General features: G+C 40.5%; 1 protein-coding gene across 2 annotated transcripts in view; it reads right to left on the reverse strand.

Moving 5' to 3' along the window:
• The window catches only part of CTNNA3 (catenin alpha 3), a 1,035,346-nt gene extending 1,017,621 nt beyond the window's left edge, over positions 1 to 17,725 (reverse strand). For both annotated transcript variants that reach the window (XM_060241118.1, XM_060241119.1), the window contains exons 1-3: positions 17,544 to 17,725; positions 10,776 to 10,882; positions 2,975 to 3,167 (exon numbers count right to left, since the gene is read on the reverse strand). In XM_060241118.1, coding sequence (XP_060097101.1) covers positions 2,975 to 3,167; positions 10,776 to 10,877 — 295 coding nt within the window. In that variant the 5' untranslated portion in view covers positions 10,878 to 10,882; positions 17,544 to 17,725. The remainder of the gene's footprint in view (positions 1 to 2,974; positions 3,168 to 10,775; positions 10,883 to 17,543) is intronic.
• Between the last annotated feature and the right edge of the window lie 345 nt (positions 17,726 to 18,070).

Genomic DNA, 18,070 nt, shown 5'->3' on the forward strand with positions numbered 1-18,070 from the left:
AGCTATGGCTAACCCAAGGTCATTCTAGCAGGTGCAAGTGGAGGAGTGGGGAATCAAACCCAGTTCTCCCAGATAAGAGTCCGCACACTTAACCACTACACCAAACTGACCCTGTTTACTCATGTTTATTATCATATATAGCATTACATCTTTGAGAAATGTATGGCTGATAGATGTTTGGAGTATTTCTGTTTTTCTACAGAGTATTTACTGGGTTTTTAAAATAGATTTTGATTATTAGCCAGCCACTGTTAGAAAAATGGGATAAAAATCTCTTAAATAAATATGTACAAACACAAATGCATATGCCTCACTACCATTGTATCTCTTCAACACTTACAATGTGCATCATCCCAATCCCCAAACATTCTATGGAGAATGAGACATTTCACCTGGGCAGACCATAACAAGGACATCAAGAAATGAAGCTAATGTTCAGGCAGCATACTGTAACCTGCAAATTAGTGTCAACCTGGAACAGTCTAAACACAGCTATCACATTTACAAAACTAGATTATATAGCACTGCAGTTCTCCAATCACTTAGCTGGAATCATTCCAGCAACTCCTTGGATGATGTTGATCTTTATTGCAATAACTTCTGTGCATAATGATGGAAGGTAAACCTGACAAAATGTCCATTAAAATGCATAAGCTGTACCTAATTGGCTTTATGAATGTTTTATTTCTGACTGTTCTGGCCCAAAGCCAAAAGCAATGTTAAAGTCTGAAAGAGCTGTTAGAAGTGACTACTAATGCAAAATTACAAGCCCTGCTACAGTGTGATGGACAGACTGGCAGACTAAAACAAGTGGTTAATGACACTTTAACTCACACTATTTTGTTCCTCCTAATAAATTTGGAAGCTTTTCTGAAAATTTCCGTAGAGGACAAAAAGCTGTAATTTAAACATCTCCGGAACAGTGATTAATAATGAACATAACTTCACATTGCAATATAAACAGGTGAGCCAAGTGTTCATCTCTTGCCACCAAAAAGAATTTGTCAGTGGCACAGAGACGATCCATAACTACACATGAATGGTTTGCCATGTGGTGGCAGGCAGCCATAAGTAAAACTAGTCTCCAGGGGGCACCATTTTGTGCTCCTCAGTCCTTAGCTTCTCTATAGTACTAGTCTTCTTGCCACCTTCATCATGAAGCTCAAGGCCAATGTGTACACTTACAGGGAGTCAAATAATCTTGGTCTACATGCCATCATTTTTGAGTCCAACTATGTATTAAAGGCCTATTATTCCTTTACAGTGAACAGTAATTAAATGCATTCATTTTGATTGTGCCATTTAGGAGAAAGGTTTTGGAACACAGTTAAATCAAAATATTGAAAAGATAGGAGTTAATTTAGACTATTTTGGGGGAAAGGTAATTGTTCTGATTTTTATACCATATGTCCAGTGTGGCCAACTGTAGCTCTCCAGATATTTTTTTTTTGCCTACAACTCCCATCAGCCCCAGCCAGCATGGTCAATGGCTGGGGCTGATGGGAGTTGTAGGCAAAAAAACATCTGGAGAGCTACCACTGGCCACCCCTGGCATATGTAATACAAGCACATAAGCTTATAAGACATCAGGAAACAAGGCTATTTCAGTTTCTCATACCTGTTCCTTTCACAGTTCTGTTTGCTCTCTCCTTCGCCACTGGACAGCACACCCTGGAGCCCAGTCCATCACAGCAAGTAGATACGGATAAAGGACAACAAGGCCAGCAAGAAATGGCAAGAAAGTTAAATTTCCTCTTGTTGTCCTGTCTGTCACTGCACAGGTGGGTTACCAGTGCAATTCCAATCAGAATTTCATCCTTCTAAGCCCCCTAACATCAATGACGTTGAAGGATGTAACTGTGCTTGGAACTGCACTGTTAAAACCTAGGACTGACATGTCTAAGGAACGTCTCTCCCCATATGTCCCCTGGAGAGTCTTGCACTCCACTGATCATCTTCTACTGGTTGCCCCTGGTCCAAAGGATGTCTGTTTAGCCTCAATGAGGACTAGGCCTTTTCTACCCAGGCTTTGGCCTGGTGGAACTCATTCCCACTCAAGATCAGAGCACTGCAGGACCTATTACAGTTCTGTAGGGCCTGTAATATGGAGCTGTTCTGCCAGGCCTTTGGTTGAGGTGGTAGACACCCAATATCCAACATTTGGCTTTCCCTGAACTGCCCATATATGAAGCCAGGTCACCACTGCCCACATTAATATTGTACATCCAGCACCACTGAAACCAAAAATTGGTAAAATTTTATGCCATCTTGATGTTAATGTATTGGATTTAATGTTCTGAAATATTCATTTAAATTATTATTGGACTGTTTTAAGTGAATGTCAACCTATTTGTATTAGTAACTGTTTTAATGGAATTCCTGGTTTTAGTGACTAAACCAATCACTATTATAACCTTAGTGCCTCATTATCATCCAGTCTATGAAATTTGCTGCCAACAGGGGGAAAATACCTGTTTGTAGAATTAAGTCAAATATGTATGAAAGATAAACGGTAGGGAGTTGGACTATCTGATCTGTATCAAAATGCAAAAAAAAGTTTTAAAAGAATGAACTTTCTAAATCAGTATTTGCAAAACCACCCACCATATATTTTTCTGTTTATATCACTAGCCATTGTCTCTAAAAATTTCACATACAGAAATTCAGTTCCCCTTCACCACCCCCCACAAACACTCAAATCGGTGGGGGGAGGGGGATCTTTTCATTGCACAAGCAAGTCTGATCTGCCAATATATCTAGCTACAAATAGAAAAGCATGTAGTCAGAAAGCATGATTAACAAGTGTCGGTACAGGCATATGCCTTTTGCTCGAAGCCATGAGGATTCTTTGCAATTATAATGATAAGGAAAAGTTACTGTGAAAGCCATTTGCAGGTTACATTTATATGATCTTTATATAAAAATATGCAGCTGATCCTTGAAATAGCTAAAGTGTTACATCCTGTAGGCTTACTTTCTTTGCAAACATCATGAAGTGCAGCATTAAGTTCCTCAGTTAAGATGGGAGCATCTTTAGCAATTTTCTCTCCTTTGTCCAATAAATTCCAAGTTGCTTCTTCTACAGAGGCAAGGATAATGCGTGCTCTCTTGGAACATCCTTTTTTCTTGTTAGAAGGATTTTGAGGGCAATTCACTAATGTGGTAACCTATAACATAAGAAGTTTTAGAATGTTATTAAATATATTTTTCCCAGTTTAAAATTAACAACAAAATAATAAACCCAAATGGTAGTGATTGGAGGGACTCTGCTATGCCATGGTTCCAGTCTGGAGCAGAAACAACACGTGTGGAAAAGAGAGAACAAGCAAGGAATATCAGACTGTGACACCAAGTTCACACCTTGGTTCTGAGCTCCCCAGAATCTCACCTCTTGTTGGGTTGCCAGCTCAAGCTGGGAAACACCTGGAAATTTTGGGGGTGGAGCCTGAGGAAGGTGGCTTTGGGGGAGGGGAGTGACTTCAATGGGGGATAATGCCATAGAGAGGAGGAGGAGGAGGAGGAGGAGGAGGTGATGGTGATGGTGGTGGTGGTGGTGGTGGTGGTGATGGTGATGGTGATGGTGATGGTGATATTGGATTTATATCCCGCCCTCCACTCCGAAGAGTCTCAGAGCGGCTCACAATCTCCTTTACCTTCCTCCCCCACAACAGACACCCTGTGAGGTGGGTGGGGCTGGGGAGGGCTCTCACAGCAGCTGCCCTTTCAAGGACCACCTCTGCCAGAGCTATGGCTAACCCAAGGCCATGCCAGCAGGTGCAAGTGGAGGAGTGGGGAATCAAACCCGGTTCTCCCAGATAAGAGTCCGCACACTTAACCACTACACCAAACTGGCTCTCCAAACTGAACATTCCAAAGCTGCTGTTTTCTCCAGGGGAACTGATCTCTGTGACCTGAAGATCAGTTATAATCCCAGGAGATTTCCAGCCACCACCTGGAAGCTGGCAACCCTAGTACATTTGTAAAATGTGCATTGTGGAAACCAGCCTGCAAACATACTCATCCCTTCACATGCCACCATGGCCAGCATTGAAATACCCAAGGAACTACTAAAAACTGATCTATCTTGCAGTTACTCCAGATGAGAAGAACAGGAACTGGGCACTCAGGAAGGGACGCATAGACCAGTGTCTCTGAAAAGCCTAAGACTGGCCAAGAGTTCAAGTGATAATGAAAAGATGTACATCATCAAAATGCATCATTAGTGTGTACCCCCGACAGTCCTAGATGATAGGTCAGCTATGCAAAAGGAGGGAGAAGGTGTGCCCACTGTTCCTTATTCACTGGAAAAATACTCAGAAAGAGACACTGAATCTGCAAAAGGCAACTTTCATTTAATGTGTTATAAGGGCAGTATGTTACAAAGTACTCGTAATGTAATAAGACAACACAGGGTCACAATGCACCCCATAGTTTGGAGTTCTTCGAGTGGCAGTCCCAGGTTAGGTACAACCTTTGCACCAGAACATAGCCAAAGGGGTTCCACCAAAAGGGTTCTCTTTTTTTCTTGCCCATAATTGCAGAAGGGAACAGAATATTATAAATCCTGTGAATTTGCCCTCAAAACTTGTTCAAATGTTCGACAGGACTCCACAATTTTGGATCAGGTTTTAATAGCATTATTAACATCATTTTAAAAAAGAAAGAAACAGAAAATTCAGTAAAACTGCAATCAAGCTGACCCATTCAGGACCTTACAAAGTCTAGAGTCTAGACTGTACCATAAAAGCAATGTTTATGATGTTTCCCTCTATATGTTAAATGAACCCTGAAGCTCTAAAGAGGCATTCAGGCATTAAAATGGCTTGTAGAAAAAAAAATCAGCACTTTTGCTATTCTTTATAGCCTGCTAAGAAGTGCTTGCAGTATTACTTCTTGCAAACTTTTTCAGTAGGACACAGAATGCATTATTTCTGTATTTCCTGTTTTGCATTTAATACCGTTTCCAGCACTTCCTTTTCAGCTTGTTAATTTAATAGGATGACTGGTAGTTCTCCCCATCTACATTTTTAGGATATCCTATTCCTTTCTTCATTCCCACAACTATCGACAATAAAATTCAACAATTTGCATAATATGGATTTACCAGTCTTGTCCACTGAAAATTATCCTACTTAATCTGATACCCAAAGTGTTCATGGTCTCCTAGTAGGGTCAGGCATGTAGGCCCAAGAGCAGTGTTCCCTCTAAGCTGAGTTAACATGAGCTAGCTCAGATTTTTAGCCTGCAGCTCACACATTTTTGTCTTAGCTCAGGAGGGATGACCCCAGAGCAAGCTAATTTATGCAATAGCTCCACAACTTTAATGCCCGTAGCTCACAGCTTTAATTCCAGTAGTTCACAAGGTAGAATTTTTGCTCACAAAACTTTGCAGCTTAGAGGGAACATTGCCCAAGAGTAGGCAAGAGCACCTTCAATAGACCGGCAAGCTGTAATGAGGAAGAATTTAGGAATGCAACAAGCAGGCCAAAAATTAGAAGGCTGGAAACACAGAGGGAAATAACTTACTCTCAATAACTTACCCACTGAGAGGTAAGACAACAGATCTGGAAATTTTATGTCAGACAGTGGTACTAGATTGGACATCTGTTTTAGTTTCTAAGACAAAATACTGGTCCCTGTTGAGAAGAGCCCACAAAATCATTGTATTCCTTGTATGCACCTGCTGTTCCTCCACTACCCAACAATTAGGGCTGCCAAATTCCAGGTGAGGGCTGGAGATCTCCCAGAATTACAATTGATTTCTAGGGGACAGTCCCCCTTGAGGAAAATAGCTGCTTTGAAGGGTGGACTCTCAGGCATTATACTCTGCTGAGGTCCCTCCCCTCTCCAGACCCCATCCTCCTCAGGCTCTATCCCCAAATCTCCAGGTGGGAGTTGACAACCCTACCAACCATATATACATATATCATGAGACTAAGACCATTCAGCCCAACCTTGTCACAAACACAAAGCAAGAACTTAAAATGCATAGCCCAGTTGCCACTTACATATTAGGGCACGTGTATAATGCACTTAAGAAAATAAATATTTAGAGACTGAATGGGACATTATTTACCACTAATGCCATAAAAGGCTTCCACAGCCTGTTTCTACAAATTAAGCCTCTATGAATAAGACAGGACATTTTTCTCCAGGCCAGCTGGCAGCTCTGCTCAGGGGAGATTTTTAAAAAGTGAGCAAATCAGGAGAATTCCGAAAGCCAATGTACCAGCCAGAACCATCTACAATTCCATCCTTTGGTCAGCAGACCCATGAGAGTGTGGATCACAGGCCTCCTGGATCAGGCAATTGACATCTCCCTCTTCCTATCTCTGTGCCTTGAAGATGAAAGAATTCTGTCATACAACGTTCTGAGGAATGCGTAGTTCTGATAACCCAGAGCTTGCAGCAGATCCATTTATCTGATTTTGGCAAAGAAGATAGACCCATATAAAGTATATGCAAGTGTCTGCATTTCTTCCTCTTTCTGTTGGTCCCAACATTCAGTCAAATGAGGTAAAGACAGGAGAGCAAATACGTTTTTCCCTGTCTGACTGTAGCCACTGCTGTTCCCTTATTGTTAACGATGCATTTTCAGGGCAAAAGAGAGCATGATGCCATATGAGAGTCCCCAGGACAGGAAAAGGAGAACATCACCAAACCCACCTGCTATTCAACACACAGAAAACAACTCCCCAAAAATGGAGAAAAAGTACACCTGATTTGTTCACTTTTAAAATCAGTCACAAAAGTTTAGGGGAACAGAGCTTGCAAATATTTCATCAAGATTTAGAGTTTAAAACAAATGTGGTAGGGTGACAAAAACATGGCTAATTGTGGTTGTCACAGAGAGAAGGTCTCAGTCCCCAGTGGTTCAGCCCACATATTTTATATCTGTATACAAAACATTAACCCTATAAATTAGAGATGCCAGCCTCCAGGTGGGACTTGGGGATTACCTCTGAATTACAACTCATCTTCAGACTACACAGTTCTGTTCTCTTGGAGAAAATGGATTCTTTGGAGGGTGGGCTCTATGATGGCATTGTACCCATTGAGGCCCCTGTCCTCCACAGGTTCCATCCTCAAATCTCCAGAAGTTTCCTAGCTTGGATATGCCAATCCTACCTCCTCATCCCCTGCCGGTGGCTAGGAGACCTGGCAACCCTAACATAAATGTAATGTTACATACATATTTATTTATTTTGATATTTATACACTTTTATTCCCCAAAGGTGATCTGAAATGATTTACAGCATTGTTCTCCCCAACTGTATTTCAAAACAACCCTGTGAGGTAAGTGAGGCTAAGAGAGAGGCTAAGAGAGAGAGGCTGGTCCAAAGTTACCCAGTGAGTTCCAATGCCAGGTGGACATATGAACCTGGCTCTCCCAGAAGCTAGTCTGACACTCAAGCCATTGTGCCACACTGGCTCTATGCTGTTCTATTGTTAAAATTAAGCAGATCTCAGCCTCTTTAATGCAATTATGGTTTAGTGGTTACAATACCAGAATGGGATGGGTTCAGGCACTCTTACTCAGGTACAAGTTTTACTAAGGGTTGAGAGGGTAAAATGGAGAAAGATGGATCAATACACATTGTCCTGATTGCCAGCTCTAGGTTGACTCAGCCTTCCATCCTTCCGAGGTCGGTAAAATGAGTACCCAGCTTGCTGGGGGGGGCGGAGTGTAGATGACTGGGGAAGGCAATGGCAAACCACCCCATAAAAAGTCTTCTGTGAAAATGTTGTGAAAGCAGCATCACCCCAGAGTCAAAAACGATTGGTGCTTGCACAGGGGACTACCTTTACCTTTACATCTTTTTAAAACAAATCAAAATGTGCTCAGCACATGCCAGTTTGTTTTAAAAGTCAATAGTAACTAGTGAATGATCTTTTTTTACTAATGAATAATGACCTGTATCTTCAAAATTAGTTTTAACCTACAAGTAAACAAGGACAAACTTATCTAGATTACATCTTGCAAACCCTATCACAATACACAGCCACAAAAAATAAAAGACAAGTCAACAAAAAAGTGCAACTCTGCAAAAAAAAAAAAAAAAGGAGGGGAGATCTACATGATACCAAAATTTTTCATGACTTGGCCAAGCAAGGATTTTAAAAGTAATAAAATGTGCATGCATATAATTACAATGAAAACAAATACAATTACTGAGGGAACTATATAATCAATTGAAAAAAATACTGGAAATAGATGCTACTTAGAAAGTTATCATATGGAATAAATGGAACTGGATGACTGAAACATATTACAGAGCAAGCATTCAAGCAAACAGATAGACCTATGTACCTGGGGAAAGTTTTAGTTTCATGAAACAATCAGGTTTTTAATTGAGCACTGAGGAATTTGTAAAATTTAAAGACTGATGAATAAATTCATCTACAACTGACAGTGGCAGAATAGAACAGTTTATCAATTACCACAGAAATTAAACTGTAACTTTAAATTCATTCTATGTGACAACAATAAATTCTACAGAGCTACAAGAAAGTCTGCCCTCTTGGTCTAATAATAGTACCTAATAACACAGTGGAAGCTTTACAATGGAATAAGAGATTAGTAGAATGATACCTGGGGACATCACAGTGTTCTTTTTTTTAATAACCCAATCTGATTTAGAGAAATGCTAGAGGACTCAAATGCAAGACAGGAGACTGATATTTTTATCAAGAAAACAAACTACAACAAAGAGGCTGCATTGTAACCAACATTAACTGTTAATTGAATAGTACAGATTGAAGTGTGTTGACTAACAAATATTTTGTAGGGGATGTTTTATTTCCTGTATTTATATACAGCTCCCTCAAGTCCCCCAATGTACTGTCTAGTTTTAAAGCAACATAAAATTGAAATAAAAGCAATATGTATAAAGTATAACAATAAAATTACTAAAAATACATAAGGGAAAAATTCAGCAGCTGTATCCTCCCCCCATCCTGACTCCTGCTGTTTTCACATCCTCAGATAGCCACATAAGTAACGTGATTTCTACAGTGGAGCCAACAGCAGTCCTGTGGAGCAGTCTGACAAGACAAAAGCAGCAGGCGGTGGGCTACATCCATTTCTCTCTGTGTGCTGTTGTTGCAAACAGAAAGTACCAGGTAGGCTTGCCATCTTCCAGGTTGGGGCCTAGGGGTCTCCCAGAATTACAACTGATCTCCAGACTACAAAGCTTACTTCTCCTGGAGAAAACATCTGTTTTGGAGAGCAGACTCTGACATTATACCCCAGTGAGGTCCCAACCCTTCTCAAACCCTGCCCTTCTCAGGCTCCACCCCTAAATCTCCAGGGATTTCCCAGTCCAGAGTTGGCAACCCTAGGATTAGGGAGGCACAAAACTCCCATTGTATGTTTGATACAAAGTCCTGTATTGTTCCCTGACAAACATGAGAATTTTGTAATGCACAGATGAGTCCTGAGTTTTGCAGCCAGTCTGGCCTGTAAATGCCTGCTGTAGGACCTCCCCAAATGACATTAAACTAGGGGGAGGTTCATAAACTAATACGAGCACAAACAATTCCTGAAAGAGACACTGGGCCAGGACTAGTCAGAGCTTTACATGTTCAAACCAGCATGTCAAACTGAGGCATCTTATGGGTTTGCTAACCTCCAGGTGGTAGCTGGAGATCTCCTGGGATTACAGCTGATCTCTGGGTAACAGAAAATGGCCATTTTGGAAGTTGGACTCTGCATTATGCCACACTGAAGTCCCAACCCAGAGCTGGCAACCGTAGCAACCGTAGCACATGCATAAAATGACACCGCCAATTTATACCCAAACAATCTGGCAGTAGTATTTTGCACCAGTTGTAATGGAGCACATTATTGCAATAGTCTAATCTAAGGATAACTAAGGATTGAACTAGATGTGATAACAATAAAAGAGCTCCTTTTCAAATTAATTACAGCCACATAATAGGGGATAGAATAGAGGTCTCCAACCTTTCTGAATCTGCAGGCACCTTTGGAATTCAAATTGGGGCTGTGTGGGGGAGGGTTTAGCCCTTTCACTGATAAGATTCTTTGCTCCATCTAACTGTATATCACATGGTAAACGTGTAATCATTTACACTACCACAGGCAGCCAAAGAATCTTTGCTTCCACTAGGAAACTTCCCAAAGGAGGCTAAATTGAATTCCAGTTTCAGCATCTTCCACCTCACTAAATATAGTCATATTCTATACCGGGGTCCCTAAAGTGGTGCCCATTTTCTGGCACCTGCAAAGTATTTGTAGAAAGTGGGTGGATTCAGATGGGTCTTTTGCCCAGCAAGGATTCAGATTGGGCACCAGAAGTTTGATTGGCTGTACAGATTTTTAAAAACATTGCTTTGGCAGCAGCTGCTCCCACAGCATAAGGATCTTTACTGTATGACCAAAGGTAAACTGTGACAACCATTTTGTATCTGGCTTCACCTCAGAATTCCAAAGGTGCCTGCAGATCCAGAAGGGCTGGGGACCTCTGTTCTATCCCATATTGCATTTCATGGAAGAATAGCGCCATGTGTAACTCAGCAAGCACAGATGCCACTACACGTTTTCACTGTGCATACCAACTGCAGCTACATTAATTTATCCCTAGTTTCTACCAGGCACACAATCAAATATAATAAAATATGTTTAAACTTTTTCAACCAATATTTTACATGTAAACATTTTCTGAACGCAAAAAAAACCCCTACACCACCCCAAAGTCAAGTCTTCTGCATTGCATTTTATACTTCCATAAAATGTCTCTTCTAATCTAATTTACCTGAATTATCAGAGGTTCTAGCAGTTTTTCCACTGTATGTGTCTGAATCTTTAGATGCTGTGGATCTATTTTCATTTTCATGTATGGAACAGTTGCTGACATTTTTCCTGTAAGAAAAATGAAAAATCACTTATTGATTTGTTTATTTATATGGATACACCTGCCTGTCTCTGAACAGCTCAGGACCCTATAGTGGGTTACACACAATGTTTATCAGTGATCCTAGGAGTTTATAATGCTAAAGGTCTATGCTTACTTCAAGGAGTTTATAACACAGAAGAAATGAGAGCAAGGAGAAGGATGAGGACAGAATTCAAAAGATAAGGGATGTCAGTTAAGACTCTGAATGACAGAAAATATACATATTTGACAGCAAGGTCCCACGAACCACTATGGCTCATAAGACCAAAAGTATTGGTGCCAGTACAAGAGTCTAACTTGACCAGTCTCTGTTAGAGCAACAAAGTAAACACATTCAAGCTTTTAAAACCTGTTCTTGCCCTAAAATGAGAATTACATTGTTTGCACTGGACAATGTAAAAGTACAGATGGCGCTGTCATCAGTTCAGGTTAAAGAGTGCTGTCTTACAGGCCCTGCAGAACTGTATGAGCTCTCGCAGGGCTCTGACCTCTCCCGGCAACTCCTTCTACCAGCGTGGGGCCACTACAGAGAAGGCTCTAGCTTTAGTTGTTATGAGCCTGGCCTCCTTAGGGCTGGGGATTGTAAGTAGATTTTGCAAACCAGACTGAAGTGCTCTCTGGGGAACATATGGGGAAAGGCGGTCCCTCGGGTATGCAGGCCCCTGGCCATATAGGGCTTTAAAGGTGAGAACCAACACCCTGAAACGAACCCAGTATGGTACTGGCAACCATTTAAGCCATTATTTTGTAATCAAAATTATGAGTTCTCATAAACTTCAAAAATCTTTTTTTATATATCTGGTTTTATACTTTTCAAAAGAATGATAGTCATAATTTGTTCATACACATGAAAGCACTGGCGGTCATGGATCTTTCCTGAATTCCCCCTCTAACCAGCAGTCCTGTTGGACCCCAGGAAAATTGCTTCCTGAGGTTGCAAGACTCATGTGGACCAACACCCACATCAGTTGGACTGCTACATGGAGGAAGGCATGGGTCCCTCCACCCACCTATATCTTGCATCTGCAGCAGTGACATTCCAAAAGAGGAAAGGGATGGAAATTTTTTCCCTCTCCTCAGTACCATCCACCAAACCCACATGGCTAGCAGTGCATATGGAACCAAAGACAGCAGGAACCAATCTTCCCCAAGTTGGAAGATACTGGGTGGAGAGGAGCACAAGGAAGATCCCCAGTCCTTGCACCAATAGATCACAGAAGCCAACCCCTGGATCTCATCACTTACCTTTTCCCTACAGTGTGTATCTTTTTGGACAACAGACATTTTTGTTGCCATGATAAATCATTAGACCATCAATTATAGGCATTAACTCCAAACTAACATTAACAGCACTCCAAAGGGATCTGTTGAGACTGAGTGAGTGGGTGTCAACATGGCAAATGAGATTCAACATGGGCAAGTGCAAGGTGTGATGGGGTGGGAACTGGAGAGACGGACCAAGAAAGAGATCTTGGGGTTGTGGTAGTAACTCACTGAAAATGTCAAGACAGTTTGCGAATGCAATAAAAAAGGCCAACGCCATGTTGAGAATTATTAGGAAGGGAACTGAAAACAAATCAGGCAGTATCATAATGCCCCTGTATAAATTGATGGTGCGGCCTCATTTTTATTTATTTATTTTATTATATTTATATCCCGCCCTCCCCTGCCAGGCTCAGGGCGGCTAACAACAGTCAACAATTTGATAACAATTTAAATTATTAAAATAAAACATTATTAAAATATGAAAACTGTTTTAAATACAATTTCAAATACAATTTCAGATGGCGTTCTGTGTTGTTCAGAATCATTTATGCTGATACTGTGGGATGGTGGATACTACGCACCCCCACAGATGTTCAGAGCACCTCCAATTAGTTGTTGAAAGCCTGCCTGAACAGTTATGTCTTGCAGGCCCTGCAGAATTGTGGCAAATCCTGCAGGGCCTGGTCTCTTCAGGAAGGGTATTCCAGAGGGCTGGCGCAGCCATGGAAAAGGCTCTTGCCCTCATTTGGAATACTGTATACAATTCTGGTAACCACACCTCAAAAAAGATATTATAGCATTGGAAAAAGTCCAGAAAAAGGCAACTAGAATGATTAAAGGGCTGGAACACTTTCCCCATGAAGAAAAGTTAAAATGCTTGGGGCTCTTTAGCTTGGAGAAGCATTGACTGAGGGGTGACATGATAGAGGTTTGCAAGTTTATGCATGGGATAGAGAAGGTAGAGAAAGAAGTACTTTTCTCCCTTTCTCACAATACAAGAACTCATGGACACTCAATTAAATTGCTGAGCTGTCGGGTTAGAATGGATAAAAGGAAGTATTTCTTCACTCAAAGGGTGATTAATACATGGAATTCACTGCCACAGGAGGTGGTAGCAGCTACAAACATAGCAAGCTTCAAGAGTGGATTAGATAAGCATATGGAGCAGAGGTCAATCAGTAGCTATTAGCCAAGCATATTGTTGGAACTCTCTTGTCTGAGGCAATGATGCTCTGTATAGATGCTTGGAAGGGGGAAACAGTGGGATGGCTTTTAGTGTCCTGGCCCCACTGATGGATCTCCTGATGCCACCTGGTATTTTTGGCCACTGTGTGACACAGAGTGTTAGATTGGATGGGTTCATTGTATTCCATGAGGCGAATATCCAGCTTTGTCAATCAGAAGAACTGGAAAGTGTTAATGGATCATAAGTATACAGAAGTTAGATTGGTGTCCAGTAGTACCTTAGTGACAAACAAGAGTTTTAGGGTGTAAGCTTTCAAGGGGAATCTCTGCTGTAATCAAGCTATGTACAATATACACTGTGGGTGCCTTCACACTACACTAAATAATGTATTTTGCAACTGGATTTTTACTGTGTAAGAACAGCAAAAACCCACTTGCAAAACACATTATTTAGTGTAGTGTAAATGCACCCTGTACCTTTGTATCCTTTACAAGCATTCTTTACAATACTCTTCCCACCTTCTGACTAGAAGGACTCAGATCTGCACTCGGTTCTACTGTGACTGACAAAGGGTGCTTTGACTGTTGAAAGCTTACACCCTGAAACTCTTATTCGTCTCTAAGGTGCTACTGGACTCCAATCTAACTGTTCTACTGCAGACTAACACAACTACCCTCTGAAAGTATACAATATTATTTCATTCTCTTGCTCCACAACTTTCTATTTGACCTACCATTTGCTTAGTAAGCTCTTAGAGTCCTCTCTCAAATGCAGCCTTTACATAGCTGGCTGCACTTCCAGTTACAGCCAATAAATAATAACTGGGCAATTATGCAAAACCCGTCATTCTTTTGCTAGCCAAATTCCAGAGGGACTTGTCAGCCTGTCACTAAAGGTTTTAGAATGTACTTAAGTACATGTTAAAGATGAGGACATAAATTCCATCAAACACAGCAGAACCCAATTCTGAATAAATATACTTAGGGCCTCACCTGGATAGCACAGGCTAGCCTGATCTCATCAGATCTCAGGAGCTAAGTCTTCCTTTCTCTTCTTTTCTAGCTGTCAAGTTGAAGCTGGCTTATGGCAACCCCGTAGGGTTTTCAAGGCAAGAGATTACAAAGGGGGTTTGTCATTACCTGGATCTGACTTCCTGGGTTTCAGTGCCTCGAGCTCGGAGGCAGTCGGAGGAGCTCAGCTCCAATGACCCCCCCCCCCCCGAATCAGGCGGTAGGAGAGGTGCTACAGCCATAGCATCCCGAAGGGGGCCTTGGGAGGACCGCCTGTCAGCAAGGAACTTTACAGGACCCAGAGAAACAATGGCAGTTGTTCCCTGTTCTTCCTGTCTGCTCCGGTGCTCCTGCCACCAAGAACACCATGATGGCAGCAAGAGGTGATTGCCTGACCGCTTTTCTCTTTCAATAAGCTTCTGATGCATCATTCTTCTACCTTAATCACTGGAATTCTAACATGAAAGTAAGTCAGCTTTCTAACAATACCGGTTAATGGATCTTTTAACATAGCAATAATTGGAACTGTTCCAAAAAAAGGTGAAGAGGAGGGAAATCCCCCCTCCCTTTTCTCTGCAATGAAGGTTTCAGAAAGCAAAGAACAAATTTGAAAACTTTCAACAATTTAAACTGGACTGAGCTAAGATATTTGAACTGCTTTGGTTTATAAATAAGCGTCAAGGAGATCACCTTCTGGTTACAACACGGTCTGAACGAAAACGGGATATGCTTACAAGAGAAATGTATGTGATGCTTAATTAGGACTGAAATGGTTACAATTGAAATGCAGGAGGAAAATTTGAAGTGGAAGGTTAACTGGGTCTTTGAACTATTCTCTAACTTTAACTGAGTTTTTTCTGTGGGAGAAATGACAGTTCAAACTAAAGCATGTGATATTATGATTAACATAACCTCCTTAAAGCAGGAACTTGGTCGTTTTGCAGAGTTGATGCAGACAGAGACTTTTATTTTGAAATACAGCAAAAAAGAAAATCTACATGAACAGAGTAATAAAGAGTCCCCAGTGATGTCTGTCAAGCTAAGAAAAAAGCTAAAGATCCGTTGAGAAAGGTCTGGAAGAAAATCAAAATGGAGACAGCCTGCATAGTTATAAAGTTGAAATGGAAATCAACATCGACTATAGCTTGCACAGGAGGAAGTGACGAAGCGGTGATCGTTCCACTTTCAGCAAAATGAATGGAGATATCAAGAGGACAAAAGGCAAATTTCAGCAAAATTATCAAACTTTGGAAAGCGTTCAAAAAAAGAGATTTTAAACTGTTTGGGGGGTTTTTTTGCTCCACCTTTTTTATATCTAGCTGGTTAATATTGAATCAATAAAAGGGGCTAATAAATGTTTCTGTAAGGGCAAATGTGACTTTAAGAATTGGGATGCCTTTTTTCAGTTTGTTATAATTATCTATAGAAGTTAAACAGAACAATGTAATTAAGAGTAGGCTAAGGAGATTGTATGGGTTTTTATTTACCTAAGAAAACAAGTATGGGAGATGAGGTAAGTACTGCATATTAACGTATTTTTCAGAGCACTATGAAAATAGGTTTTACAGTATCCAAAATTTTTAAAGAATTCTAAATGTTTAAAGTCAATTTGGGTAAATTTGTAATAAGACAGGCTACACAAATATTTTGTATCTTAAATCTGCTCCTGACATTTCTGACAAGAGAATCTGTCTATAACGAAATAGATAAACTACTGCGTTTTCTGTTTTTGCTTTCTCTCTCTGCTAAAAATAAGTAAATTAACATTAAGGATAAAGGAACTATATTTACCTTTTATTCTTATGTTAACTGCTAATATTGTTAAACCAGTTAGTTAACTTTTATTTTTAATGATGTTAAATTTTAATGATGTTAAATTTAACCAGTCAGCTCTGTTTCAGGGTTGGTTCTTCTGCTTTTCTCATTTGTATGTACTAAAGATGAAAAGTTTAGATTTATATTGTAAGCTACAGAATAGTTAAAACTATATAATAAAATAAGAAGGGTTATAATGGGTAAAATTTTAAGGCTTTCAGGTAGAAAGAATTTGGTATTTTGTCTTGAGGTAGAAATGTAACAGGTATATATACTGCCTCTCTTTGTATTTTTGTTTATGTTTTTCTATCTTGTATCCCTTCTCCTTTTTTGCTTCTGTAACCCTGCATTTCCTATCCTTTTTATATTCAAACTTAATTGAAAAAATTAAAATTGTCATTACCTGGATCTGCATAGCAACCATTGTTTTCCTTGATGATCTCCCATCTAAATACTAACCAAGACCAATGCTGCTTAGCTTCAAAGCTCTGATGAGATCAGACTATACTAAGCCACCCAGGTCCTTACCTTATATCAGGCCCACAAAAAATGGTTGTATGTGAAATAATTCCTTTCCTGATATATCTGTAGTCACCAGCTGACAACCACTCTCTTAGAGCTTTAAACGATCTGTGCACTACACCTGTTGTGGGCAATGATCACCTACTTTGCTGACATCAGCAGCTCAGTCCTATGCATCTTTACTGGGTTCAGTGGGAGGTACTCCCAAGTAAAGGTACATTAGAGTGCAGCTAAGCTAAGCAGCTAGTTTATATTTTGGGCATTGTCAGAAGCATTCTATAAGTCCTTTTCAAACAAATTCTAAGTTCTTTGGAAAACTAAATCTCATAAACAAAATAAATTACACAACACCAGATTGACAGGTGATTTCATGCATTATTCTGACAGATCCATCAGCATACAGCCTACAGTGCTCATCATCCTACTCATGGGAACATTTTTTCATCCTCCTGAAATTGTTAATTGTTATTAGGTGCTCCCATTGTTGTAACATCTTGCTGTAACATCTTACTATTACCAGTACTCCATGCAAGAGTCTTCACAGATACAATATTTTAGCACCCAGCAGCATGTAAAGCAGGTTTTCCACTTTGAACGTCTTAAAATCTGGCATTTCAGAAGGGCTAATGCTTTTTTGTAACTTGAATAGGTGACATTTGAACATGCAACAATTGCAGGGACACATCCCTAAATATACGTGCACTATGTTTTAAGTTGTGGCTTTAAAAATAGCTAACTTATTTCCTTCTATCTGTTGCTGGAGCTCAGTTTAAATGCAATTTGTGACAAAAGGGTGTTTCAAAGATGTTACACCGCATCATTACTCACCTGTTTCAGAATGCAAAGTCCACACTCAGGTGCTGGGTAATCAGTTAGGCGATCCTTCTAAAGCAGAGATTATGGTTCACCCCCTTGGCTTACCATATATCTGCAAACAGAAAGCCTGACAAGCACTCTAGTGTATTTCAGGGTATGTGACAGGACCTAGTGACTGCCGGACAGGAGGGGGATGGGCAAGCCTTAAAGCTACACAGACCAATAATAAACTCTTGTGGGAACAGAACAAAAACAATACTAAAATTATATTCTTCTAAACTACACAAGAACAACCAGTTGCAACACATAACAAGATGACAGAGATGGTTTGCCATGCCAGGACTGGAGAAAATGTGTCTTTGTTTCCAGATATCTTGGGGGGGGGGGGATCTTCACTCCTACAGTTTGGTCATAAGCCAGGCTCAGCCTCAAAGCAATGACTCAGAATCTCAAAGTGGACAGCAAAAGGATTCATAAAGTTCTCACCCACAGCACTGGAATTGCAATGTGGTGTGTATATGTGTTTGTGTGTGTTTCTT

The sequence above is a fragment of the Heteronotia binoei genome, chromosome 6, assembly GCF_032191835.1.
Source record: "Heteronotia binoei isolate CCM8104 ecotype False Entrance Well chromosome 6, APGP_CSIRO_Hbin_v1, whole genome shotgun sequence".
Taxonomy (NCBI): Eukaryota; Metazoa; Chordata; class Lepidosauria; order Squamata; family Gekkonidae; genus Heteronotia; species Heteronotia binoei.